The 12,894-nt window shown below is 35.9% G+C and overlaps 1 protein-coding gene across 4 annotated transcripts in view; it reads right to left on the bottom strand.

Annotated features, from left to right (window-relative positions):
• Nucleotides 1–12,894, bottom strand: part of PCSK5 (proprotein convertase subtilisin/kexin type 5) — a 229,367-nt gene that overhangs the window by 15,047 nt on the left and 201,426 nt on the right. For all 4 annotated transcript variants that reach the window (XM_030258053.4, XM_072922008.1, XM_072922006.1 and 1 more), the window contains exons 25-27: nucleotides 10,786–10,828; nucleotides 9,854–9,996; nucleotides 8,509–8,709 (exon numbers count right to left, since the gene is read on the bottom strand). In XM_030258053.4, the coding sequence (XP_030113913.2) occupies nucleotides 8,509–8,709; nucleotides 9,854–9,996; nucleotides 10,786–10,828 (387 nt within the window). The remainder of the gene's footprint in view (nucleotides 1–8,508; nucleotides 8,710–9,853; nucleotides 9,997–10,785; nucleotides 10,829–12,894) is intronic.

Here is a 12,894-nt window from a genome sequence, read left to right as displayed (position 1 = left end):
AAGTATAAGGACCAGGGAAGAGAGCAGGAAACATATAAAGCCCTTTCCCATAAGGAGAAATGATAAGCATTATACTAAGCAGATGAAAAGTGTGTGTATGCATACCATACCACAGAAGAAGAAAAGAGAATAATAATAAAGATACAAATAAAAGAATATGAATGAGAGAAGTTAGGTTCACATTCAGTGTGACTGAGGATGGTCCATAACTATGTAATAACCACATCTGACACTACCATTAGCTGAGAAGCCTCAAAAACTCACTGAAATAAAAAAATAATCTCAATGTAACTACCCATGGAGAGCACAGCCGATTACAACCTGGGTGTTTAGCAGTAAGTCATTCAGCAAGGGCATGGTTAGTCACTCTTTACCAGGACAACTTGTGAATACTGCTTGTACAGGATCATGAAAGCCTGTTGTGTTGTTACTCTTCCTGGCAACTGGCACAACATAAAATTTACCCACATACACCTGTATCTTTAAAAGCAAAGTAATAAAACTTTACACAATCAGTAACAAAGGTATGCACGACTAGAGCCACTCAAGCTGCACGTAACACAGAGAACAAAAGTACAAAAGTCAAGAATGGGGGAAAAGGTAGGGAAGAGTCCATCGTAACTGCTGGGATTGGTCAATGGGATGAACCTGTCTCCTCCCCCTTGCTGACACCTGTTGGACAAGAATCATGTTCTCTTCTGGCAGAGCATTTTACTGGGGCTTAGACCTTCTCTGGGTATTACTTTGAATACATTTGTTCAGTCAGGTGCTATCACCAGCAGCCTTTGAAGCATAAGCTGTCACGAGTTTACGTGAATAAAGAGCGTTACTCCATAAACTGTCAGTGTGTGTTGGGCACTGGCACGGACTGGCAGTGGGTAACACACTCCAGTAAAGAGGAAGAGCTGCTGAGGGGTCTCCCTTACACTGCTGGTTTCCCTGACTGAGTCAGTGGAAGCACCCTCTGACCCAGCAGGACTGCTCATGAAGGTCCCTCAGCAGGACACTGACAGTGCACAGGGGTCTCAGCTTTCCTGGGATGCTGACAAGCCAATCAAACACTAAGGGTTTCCCACACTAACACAGACTCTTGCAGACGTAATTTCTACAGCTCTTTTCCCCCTGCTGAATACATTTTTTTCCCTGTATTTCAGGGTACAATATGTCCTGCTAAAAGGACTCTACTGTCTATAATTGCCCCCTGATTCCAGAAGAAAGTTTGAGTATTTTTTAAGGTATGCAGCACATAAGCATTTTGATTTCCCTTATGCAGATAAGAGAAGATAACTGCTTATAAGTCTATATCTGCTTAATACAGATAACTGCTTACTTTTTTGAGATTCATTGTCAAAGAGTTTTTTGGAGACACTACTTCTTAGCTTCATCGTTTTCATTACTCGCCAGTATTTAACAAAACATTAAGAAGTGTCTTTAATTTCGCCTGTAAGAATATAAGAAATACTCCAGAAAAGTTGGCTGTTATAAGGTTTTCTATTATCCTAACATTATTTTTGCAGAGCTTCTCTCTTTTGCTGTTTTTGAATGAAGATCAGGTGAAGTTAAGCAGAGAAGTTGTTAACTACTGGTGAAGAATATTTAAAGGAGCTCATTCTTTCTAAATGTTTGAAGCCTTACAATGCAAAAATAAAGATTTTTTTTTCTTGGGTTTTTTTTTTTTTTGTGAACTAGGTTTTAGTCCCCTTTCCCTTTTGCAGTATGTCCTCTTTTTTGTAATAATTACTAGTTGCCACCAGAGGGGAATGTACACAAGCATTCTGCTGACAACAGAAACAACAGTTAGTTTCCAGTCAAATGTAAGTATTTGAATTTCCCAATTTAAATATTGACAGAAGAAATTAGTAAGAATTATTTTAAAAAATAATTCTGGTTAGGTAAAATGAGTCTTTTTTTGTAACCATGGCTTTAATTTACTAAAAAAACCTGAAAAAAAGCACACATTTAGAATAATATGAACTTCTTAAATGTAAGAAATTTTCTTCACTTTAAATGTAAGATCTTTCCAAAGAATAACCTTATACAGCTGATGAAATGGTCATGCAACATGTACTTCCTCAGTCTTTGGACTGATTGCAAATGAAAATGTTGAAATTTACTGTGTTTAAGCTCTTGGGTTATATTTTCCTTTCCTTTAAAGGACCTGAGTGTTAAACAAAATGAATGATCTACTCAGTTGTTTTTATCCTTAAATTTATATATATATATATTTAAAATTCAATCTTCATTTTTTTCTTTTCAAAAGCAAAAGCCCTCTATTTAAACTAGGGTCAGAATCTGAGTCAAGACCATCTATATTCTTGTATTTGTGACAGAATGAGTAACTTCTCTTACTCTTTTATAGAATCTGAAAAACTGAATCTCATTATTTCTTGAGCTAAATTTTACTGTAGCTTTGAAGCCGCCACAGTGCTCTTGTCCATTCAATCTATTCAAGGAATTATAAAACTGGAAGGGTGGAGAAAGACTGGGAAATATTTTTTCCCTATTCTCTTTTCTCATTTGGAGTGGAGCATCATGAGTGAGACAATGGTAGGTTTTCTTGAAACATCACTGTAAGATGTTAACTGTGTCCCCAAAATTAGTTAAGGAAAAAAATGAGTGAAATCTTATTTCCAATTAACACAATGTCCCCATATTTCCTTTTTTTTTTTTTCCTAGTCATGTTCCTTTGAATTCCCAATATTTTTTCAATCTGCTTTTAGAGAAAAACTAAATGAGTCCTCAAAAATATTTGGTCATCTTCACATGCTCACTATTAGTTCTGGAAAATGTGAAATTTATTAAAAACAAGAAAGCTGAAACCCTCTACAAAACTCAAGGACACATGAGCAGAGATACGGCTATATATAAAGAAGCATGCCTTGAAGTGCAAAAGCATTTGAATAGTCTCTCCTTAATTTCATTCAGAACCACAATGGTGTTATAAAAGTTCTTTTTAGTTTCTTATTTGCTTTGTGCTGTCCACCTTACTCTCTCCACCTGTTTTTTTTTTTTTTGGAAAATGGATCTTTAGGCCAGGTAGAACAATCAGGAATTGTTCAAACCAGCAAAAAATGGTTTATTTACTTCAATTTAAATCTCATGTATTCTTGTTTTTCTATGAGTAGAGAGGAGATTTAAAACCTTGTGTTTTTAGTTGCTATCAAGGTAGGTCTCTGTGTACATTTGTAATATTTGTAACTCTGAGGTATTATTTTCTGAAAGTATTGTATATTTACAACCTATTTTGTTATCAGACCGCAGTACAATTACTGTAGTGAGGGATGCAGCAGAGAATGAGGTGCTGTTTCTTACTGGGATGGTATTCCTTTTAGAAGATGACCTGTCTAGCTTTTACACTGTGTAGTAATACATGGTTTGAATGTGATCCCGTTCAAGTGTGGCTTAGTTTGTTAGATTTTATTCTGTGCATGGCACTATTCTTGCAAAAATAATACAGTCAAGAATAAGAAAACAGTTTACTTGTCTCCATGAAGTAATAGCAATTATATAAATATAGTAAAATATATTGAAAATTATAAACATATGTAATAAAATGCTAGACTTCTCCTATTGTGAAGACTTATGTGAATTGTAAATTTAAAGAAATTATAGGAGTGCTGGGAAGCAAATGACACTTTCCAATAGCCATTAGTTATCAATTTAGTTATTTTGTAATACTTACATTATTTTACAAATAAATTCCAGAATTTATTGGTATAAATAAGGCATACAAACAAATAACCAGAATATGAAGTTGTCATACATAACATATTTGATAATGGATAATTTTTGCTTGCTTCTAGCAACCTGAAATTTCACATTTGGATGGTGATTAAAATGGCCTTCTACCTCTTCCCATGACATTGTAATTCTGCACTATAAATGGCAAAACATTTTCATGTTTAAAAGACTGTGACCCATTCCCTCCTACTTCTGATTTGTCTATCTTCTGCATAGCCCATTGTTCTTTTTTTCCTTCCCATATTCTGAAACCTTTATATGTATATATGCAGAGCTGCATTAAGATCCTCTCACAGCCTGAATTATTGTTTACTCACAACCAGTACATTTTTACTGATTTTATTTTGCTTTTTATTTAGGCAAACAAAAATGCAGTTGGTTAGTGGTGCTTGTAGGAGGTTGCTCTTATTTTTTGGGATGGTATGTAACAGTAAACTGCTGCTATTTATCTGTACATAAAGAAACACATATTCCATCATTAGAAATTGATCTCATTCCATACCTATTTTTTCCCATTTTTAATTTTCATTGCAATGTGACATATTAAACCAAGAAATTACTATTTTTAAGGCTGCAGCCTTTAGTGATATGACAAAACAAAAACCTCATTGTAATTTGCATAATACCTAATCCAGTTAAAAGGGGCCATGTACTCACTTAGTATATATAAGTTTATAGTGGTGTGTTTCCTGGCTTCCATATTAATAATCTGGTACATGTGATAAAATACAGATATTTCATGCTAGAAACCTAGACTTCAGTTGTTGGGTTTTTTCCTTTCTCCTTTTCTGTCTTGCCCTGTTTTTTTAAAAGCCTGAGTATCAGACATAATTATGTTGCATTATTTTAGATCTGCATATGACTTTTTAGGGATTCCTGATATCAGTTGAATAATTTGCTCAGCAGAATATACCATCCAAGTAAATAGATTTTTTTAATAGTGTTTTGGATGCTGGAGTGTTTGCTCACAAAAATTTGTGGGATATGTCTATAATTTATTCTTGCATAAAAAAGGGAAGTGAAACCTTGAACATGATAGAAAATAAAAATGTATTCCACATTCGCAATGGTTTTAATTTTAACCTAGATGGACTAGTCTCTCAACTTGCAAAGGAAGTCTGACCCTGAGTTGTTTTCTCCATGGAAGGTTCTGATGTACTGCCCTTTAAATTATGTTAGGCTTGGAACCAGCAAATAGTTTCCCAAAAGTCACATTGTTCCACACAGTATGACAACATACTCACTAAACCCACACTGGAACCCACTAAATTCATGTGGGTGGAAGAGCCAAAGAGAATTTGTTTCATTGTTTGTAATACAATTTGAGGTCTAATACCTCAATTCTAAATTAGTATATTTCTAGAGGAAAAGAGTAAATGGAAGAGTAACATAGTAAAAGCTGATGTAAGCTATTGGATGCAGAAATTTTGTCTGTCCTCCTAGTCGCGTTGTCTTCCTGCAACTGTCTGGAGCAGGCCACATATTGGGGATGCATTTGGTGCTCTCCTACCTTCACTCCCATGGCAAAGGCAAGGTTGTTTGTTTAATACCAAGCTCCTCAGACCCAGCTCAATCCCCCAGAATGGCAGGACTAGTAATCATCTGGCCTGTATGTTTATATGAGATTATTTAATTCAGGCCACTGAAGATCAGAAGAAGCTCTACCATGGCGCTGCACTAAGGTAAATATGTTGAGGATGCTGAGGACTCAGTGTAAGAATCTTATATTTATGAACAGCCAGAGAAGATGTGAGTAAAAATCCAAATCTCAGCTACAACCTTGCTCATGGTGAAAATTATGAAACTATTCAAATAACCCCTACTGCCTGGACAAGCTACATGGATCACGCCTGTCATGCTGCATGACAAACTACCCTTACAAAATTAGTTTGAAAACAGATGACGTGGAGGTCCTTGTAGTTTGGTACGAAAAAATAACCCTGGATAAAATCAAAGAATATATAAAAAACTTAAAAAACCCCACAATTACAAAAAAAAAAAAAAAGGTAAATTAGGATAAAAGATTCCCAGATACATTTGTCTTGAGTAGCTGGTGAAAGACTTGGAAAGATGCTTTGATTTTGCCCTCAAGTATGAAAGAAAAAATATTTTCTCTGTTTATCTGTATATATTATGTATATCTTTGAAATACAAAATGGAAGAGAAGGAGGACCTACAGATATGCTTAAGATAAACAGGAGAGGGACCATTTTTTCTTGACCCAGGGATGTTTTCTGTACAGAAATCAGAGTCAGAATACTCACTGATAGTAAATTTCAAGAAGCAGAGATAGGTTTTCATTATATGCATTCTTGTACTAATCCTACAGAATTGTGTAGACAATGATAGTGACTGCATCACTTAAATTTTACCAGTTTTCAGAAAGATTTAGATAATGAAAAAAAAAAATCATGACAGATTGTGAAACACAGAAAGGTGCTGGTTATTTGGTTAGCTTTCTTTTTCCCTTTTAAAATGATCCATGTATATTAAAATGTTATCAGGGTGTGAAATGCACTGCAGTCTCTAACCAAAACAACCTTAGCAAAGTGATGCACTGCTAGAGCTAAATATATTTTTGTCCTGCCTTTCTGGAGCCTATGTTTTTTGTTAAGGACCTGTAGCATGCAACAAGAATTTCCAATATAGACAGTTCAGTTGGAAATCTGGACTCAGCTGACATCTACCCCTCGAATGAAATAATTGAAAGAAATGAATGAGCGATAGTCTAAGCAAAAATCAACCATTCAGGTTGCATTAGTTTTTAAACAATTAATTTTTTTAAAGTGAATTGTATGAGCCTACAATATCTGAATAAGAAACTTCAGAAAATGTCAATTAATGTAGTTACTAAAGGATGTAACTTCAATAAACACTGTGGCAACTTCATTACATTTGGACTTGAAGATTACTTCTATGTGGAAGCCTGGAGGAAAAAGGCTCAGAACATCCCTAGCTTCACATCACTCTCCCAGAAGTTACATGGTACAGCAGCTACCACACTGAAGGAATCCCAGCAGGTCTGTCCAAGAGGAGCTGTACAGCCACCAGCCGTGTTCCCCGGGGTCCCATCACCAGCTGTAGCAGGAATCCTGTGTCTTTGGAGCAGCCATTAGCATCCAAGTACAGCTCTGAGTGAGACGTATCTTTCAGTCTGAAATGTTCCTAACACAGATGTATTTTTACCACTCTAAGGAAAGATGAATGATATGCAAGATTGAGAGAAAGAAGTTTCACAGGACAGGAATGTTCATGTATGCATCAGATGTCTGCTCAAAAGAAAAAACTGGCAAGAAGTCACCATGTGAGAAAGAGATAATCAATGGATAGACCAGACTATAGATGTGGTCTTTTCATGGCACTGATGTAGTCTTAAATTGAAAAAAAAACCTAAAATGGCCAATGTGGATTAAACGCAAGGAAATGCAAGTAGGAGATCAACTTTCTATTAATATTCTTATTTTTATGTCTCTCTGACATTTTTTGAAGTGAAGAAAGACTATTCCTTTTGATACATTATTTCTCCAACAAATAGACAATTGAAATAGTCAATATTTTTTCTGAAAGTGTTAATTACTGTATTTTCATTTCTAATACAAGATCATATTATTATTATATAGTTTCTAATACAAGATTGCAATTCTTGGATGTGTTTTGATTAAAATGAAAATATAGGAACCAGAAAAATATGTTTACTTGAGTCAAAAATACAGCCAGTGAATTGGTCTTTTGCTCCATTCAGCAAATATTCCTGTCAGATACATTTCATGTGTTCTTAAAGACTCCTAGTGTTGTAGATCCCTAAACTTTAAAGTAGATTCTTCTACTGTTCCATTATAAAATTTGAAAGTCCCCTTTGTTTCCAGTGGTAGTTTTATTTTGTAACGTGAACATTCAACTGTTCTTTATATATTGGCATAATGGGAATGACAAATAGTCTATATATGCCCTCTTCATTTAAATATTTTTTAATAAGAAATTTTTACAGTACTAAGTTGAATTTGAAGTTGGACAGGAAGGAAAATAATATTTAAAATTATTACAGTGGTCCTCTCAACATCCCTAAATAAAGGCATTTTTTGTTCCAAATAGCTTTTGGATTTTTTGGGAGCTTTTTTGGAATAGAGAATTGTTTCTTGCTATGGATGAGACCACCAAGAAAAAAGTAATTGCTTTATGAGGGTTGTGGAAATGTCCAGTGTAGGACCAGAATGTCAGAATGTAGCCCTACAACCCATATTTGGTCTCTCAGAAAGCAGTGCAGATCTATACAGAGAAAGGAAAGAAGAGAGAGGGTAGATTTATTTTCACATCACACAAATGGATAGTCGCATAATGTATTATTTTCAATTCCCTCCAACTTATATTGACTTCTCTGGAGGGAAGAAATAGCCACAAAGCTTGTCTAAAACCTAATCTACAATGCACCCAGTAGTTTGGATAAGGAACTCCCAGTACCCTAATCTCTTTCACATCTTTTATCTTTTTAATATTTAAATTTTTTTTCTCAATTATATTTTTAATCTTTAGTCAGGTAAGATAGCTAAGAAACACCTACATTGTATTGACATGTTCTACTACTTGAAGGAAAATGAATCTCAGTTTGTGGAACCAGTGGGTTTGGTCAGTATACTTTTAAAATGACAAAAGTGCAATTTCAAGCAATCTGCAAGATCTTGCTATACTCTTTTTTGTAGTAGTAGTTTTTGTAATTTTGTAGTAGTCTTCAAAGAAACAGAAAAGATTACAAGACCTGTTTCAACTTACCCCTCCAGAACTTCCCAGCTGGCAGAGAATTTGTTGGGTTCAGGCACTGCCCATTAGACAGCTGGAAACTGTTTTTGCAGCCAGTGCAGTCCTTGTAACTGTACCCAACGCAGGTTACACAGCTCCTGTGGCAAGGCTCACATTCTCTAGAGATGCCATCAGCAAAGAAGCCATCTCCACACTCACTCACACAGGTGCCATCTGCAACAGAAACAGAGCCTGGAAGCACAGTGACCCCTGTCCATCCCTCTGTCTCCAGCAGAAATTATGTAAGAAAAAAATAGTACGTTAAAACATGCAAAAAAATTTGCAGCTGTAAAAAAATCGAATTTTTTAGCATGAAATCTAAATTCAGTTCAGTTGCATATGCGAAAATTCACAAACTTCAAACTGATCTTCATTTAAATTTGCATCTAACTTGGCTTTAATCAATATATTAAACATTAGTATATACAAATCTAGTGGAAATCCATGCCTGGGTAAAAGTTTTATTGTTAGGTTGAGTCCTAACAGTTATACTGTCTCAATAAAAAATTAAAGACTGGATGCCCCGAAGATTTTTAGACATATGCAAATTTTAGACTTATGCAAATTTATAGGATCTCTAGTTTCTGCTGAATATGAAGTTAAACTCAGGTTTAAATCTGATTCAGATTAAGGTTTTGCATACCTCATCAAAATCTCTGTAAATTCTAGCACTTAGGACTTTTCAAGTTTTGTCTAATTTCAATTTAAAAAAAAATCACAGACGCACAGCTTACCCTGGCTGTGACTACAGAGTTTTCCATGAGCTTGGTGCCACTACTGAGCACGTTCAACAGCCAGGGCAAGAAAATACTATAACCTCAGGAATTCCTGTGATTCATTTTTGGCACCATGTCTGAACCAGACCTGCTTGATTTATGGCTTCTTTAAAAAGCTAAGGGGTTCCTATCCTTGTGTGAATCTGGTGTGGAATTTAGTGAGCTTTTTTCAGAGTGTTTAAAAGTCAAACTAAAACTAGACTTGGAAATAGTAGGGAAACATTTAAACATCTTTCTAAAGTATAAAAACCCTCCTTTCACAAAGTCTGAATCAAATACAATTTTTTTAATATGCCCAAAAGAGCTGAAATTTAAGTATATAGACCCTTTTAACCAAATTACACTACTGGGTAACATACCCACCTTACAGCAACGCAAATGCCTGATTGTGCAAAGAGCTAACTCCCCTCAGCCTCCGCTGGGAGGCCATAGAACAGATTTATGAATTTGAGAGTTTGGATTGAGAGTATTTTTCTAAAGGAATAGTCTAAAATATGTATAGTGAAATAGTCTGAAGTAGCCATTATTTGCAGTTTGCTTACCTGAGAGATAAAAGCCTTCCTCACACGAGTCACACCCATCCTTGTCACAGCTGTCACAATTGCTAGGACAGTCTCTGCACTGCCAAGAACTTTCATCTCTGTAGGTATTTTCAGGACAGTACTTATAGCAATGCTGCTTATACCTGTAAGATAAAGTAGAACATCATTAGTAAGTTTGAGTTTGAACTTCAAACATTTGAGTTTGTTTTCTGTGTGTTTCTAGGAATGGTAATGATAAAGCATGATGAGCATAATGAACAGAAATTATTCCTATAATGAGGATTCAAAGTGTATTTGTGGTTATGTTGTTTATTCATCTAGCAAATTCATGTTTCCTAATCTCAGGATTTTTAAGTATAATTAATTTTATTTTATTTTTCAAAGGTAGGCAGAAACCTGAATACGTGCTTCATTACAAATTAAATTATGAATGTAAAGAGCTGATTGCTTGTAAAAATATAGAATCTAGTGTCTTTGTTTATAGACTCAACATTATCAGTATTTTCTTTTCCAATTTTTAGAGAGATCTATAAATGCTCTCTTTGAAAATGTTCTTTTCTCTCTATTTAAGTTTTTAATTATTTTTTTTATTCCTTTGCGTAAACTCCATATAAGTCTTATGAACTTCATGTACCAGAACTAGACACAACATACTAAAAGCAAATTTGTTCCAATCCATATGCACTTTTTGTTCCATATTCCTCTCTTCTGATTGAGGTTTCACCAATCTGTAAGTTTTAATATTCCTCCATACTGAATAACTAGCTAGTTTTCTGACATTTCCCAAGTCTTTTTCCCATTTTCTGTTTCTCAGACAAGCAATTTAAAGCATGAGACAACATACACAGCACACATCTATGTAGTAAAGTGCATATTTTTGCTTCAGAAAAATGTGTAACCATGAAGAGCTATATATATACAGCTATACTTACATGTAATAGTTTTGAATGCATGTTATACAGATTCTTGGATCATCTGAAATTAAAGATATAAAATTATGTAAATAATTTTCAGAGTAAAAACCAGAATGCCAAAAAGAACTTATGCTGCACCAATTGTATGTTAATATTTCTTCTGAATCTCTGTTCGCATTTATTTTGAGATGGAATCTTCTAGACTCAACTCCTGGACTGTATTTTCATAGTAACCTGTGGCTTTTTAGTCCTCAGAATAATCCAGGTATGTGCAAGGAGCTAAATCCTTCAGAAGTTATGATCTGAAAAGCAGAACTTTCACAGGGGCTCAGGTTGGGTCAAATGAAGTGTTAAAAAGAGACTGCAACTTACCTGAAACAATAATTTCATACTATTTCTTTATTGATTGCAAAGATAGGTTAGAAAATTTTGACACCTCTAAAAACATACTTTTCAGACATCTAAGCAATCAGCTTAAATTTAAAAATCCTGAGCTAGACAAGACCATTTCTATATTTGGAGAGGGGGTAATGGTGGAAGAGGTGATGGTAGTGCAAGTCTTTTGGGTAAACTTTCCCTCCAGAAAACTAATTTTTGTATTTAAAAAATGTGTTGAATTAACAGGAAAGTTACACAACTTTTAAAAGTCCTAAAATTATGGAATTGACTCCAAAAATTAAGAATATTTTTTATAACATTCCTCCTATTATCTTCTACTCACTAGTTCTTTCACCTATAACCAAATATCCCAGAAGTAGTAGAATGGAAGGAATCAAAACAATCTGGGTGGATGTATTTATAAAGAGAAATACAGAATCATAGAATATTCTGAGTTAGAAGGGACCCAGAAGGATCATTGAGTTCAACTTCTGGCTCTGCAAAGTACCATCCCCAAGAGTCACACCATGTGCCCGAGAATGTTGTGCAAGCACTTCCTGAACTCTGTCAGGCTTAGTGCTGTGATCACTTTCCTGGGGAGCCTGTTCCAGTGCACAACCACACTCTGGGTGAAGAAACTTTTCTGGATATCAAACCTTCCCTGACACAATTTCAGGCCATTCTCTTAGGCTGTCACTGGTTACTGTTCACCACAGAGAAGAGGTCAGTGTCTGAACCTCCTCATGAAGAAGCTGTAGACTCTAGCCAGGTGTCCCCTCAGTCTCCTCACCTTTAGTCTGAATAAAACAAGTGACTTCACCTGCTCCTCATAAAGCCTCCCCTCCAGATCCTTCACTATCCTTGTGGCCCTCCTTTGGATGCTCTCTAATAGCTTAATGTCTTTTTTATATTGTGGTGCTCAAACTGCACACAGTCCTTAAGGGAGGCTGCACCAATGCAGAATTTTCCCTTGTTGAACTTCACATGGTTGGTCATTGCCCAATTGTCTAATTTGGTGGGGACTCTTTGCAGAGCTTCCATTTGATGAATTCAACAGCTCCTCCCAGTTTTGTATCATCTACAAACTTGCTTAGGATCCCTTCCTGTCCTGCCTCCCGGTGCTTTATGGTAATGTTGAAGAGCACAGGGCCAAGAATGCAGCCCTGTGGAGCCCCACTGGTGACAGGTCACCAGTCTGATGTCACCCCATTCACTATCACCCTTCATGCCTGACCTGCGAGCCAGTTGCTCACTCACCCCATGGTGCGTTTATCCAGCTGTGTGCTGGAAGTTTTGTCAGGAAGAATACTATGAGAGACTATGCTCTTAATTTCTGGGATAATTGAAGAGAGCACTACCTTTTCTCCTGAATCAAGGAATCATGGAATCAATTAGTTTGAAAAGACCTCTGAGATCAGCAAGTCCAACTTTTGACCAAACACCCTATCAACACTAGCTGCTATGTCCAGCCTTTCCACAAACACTTCCAGGGACAGTGACTCTGCCACTTCCCTGGGTAGTCCATTAGGTCTAACTGCCATTTCTGAGACGAAATTTGTCCTAATATCCAATCTAAACCTCCCCATGTGCAGACAAAAAACACATCTTCTCGTCCTGTTGCTAGCTGGCTGAGAGAAGAGGTCAAGCTACACCTGGCTACAAGCCCCGTTCATGCAGTTGTGGAGAGTTCAGAAGTTCCCCCTGATCCTTTTCTCCAGGCTAAACAATTCCAACTCTCTCAGCTGCATT

This window comes from Taeniopygia guttata, chromosome Z (assembly GCF_048771995.1).
Source record: "Taeniopygia guttata chromosome Z, bTaeGut7.mat, whole genome shotgun sequence".
In the NCBI taxonomy this organism is placed as follows: Eukaryota; Metazoa; Chordata; class Aves; order Passeriformes; family Estrildidae; genus Taeniopygia; species Taeniopygia guttata.
Note: the sequence above shows the minus strand (reverse complement) of the source record. Positions and strands in the feature narration are given on the sequence as shown.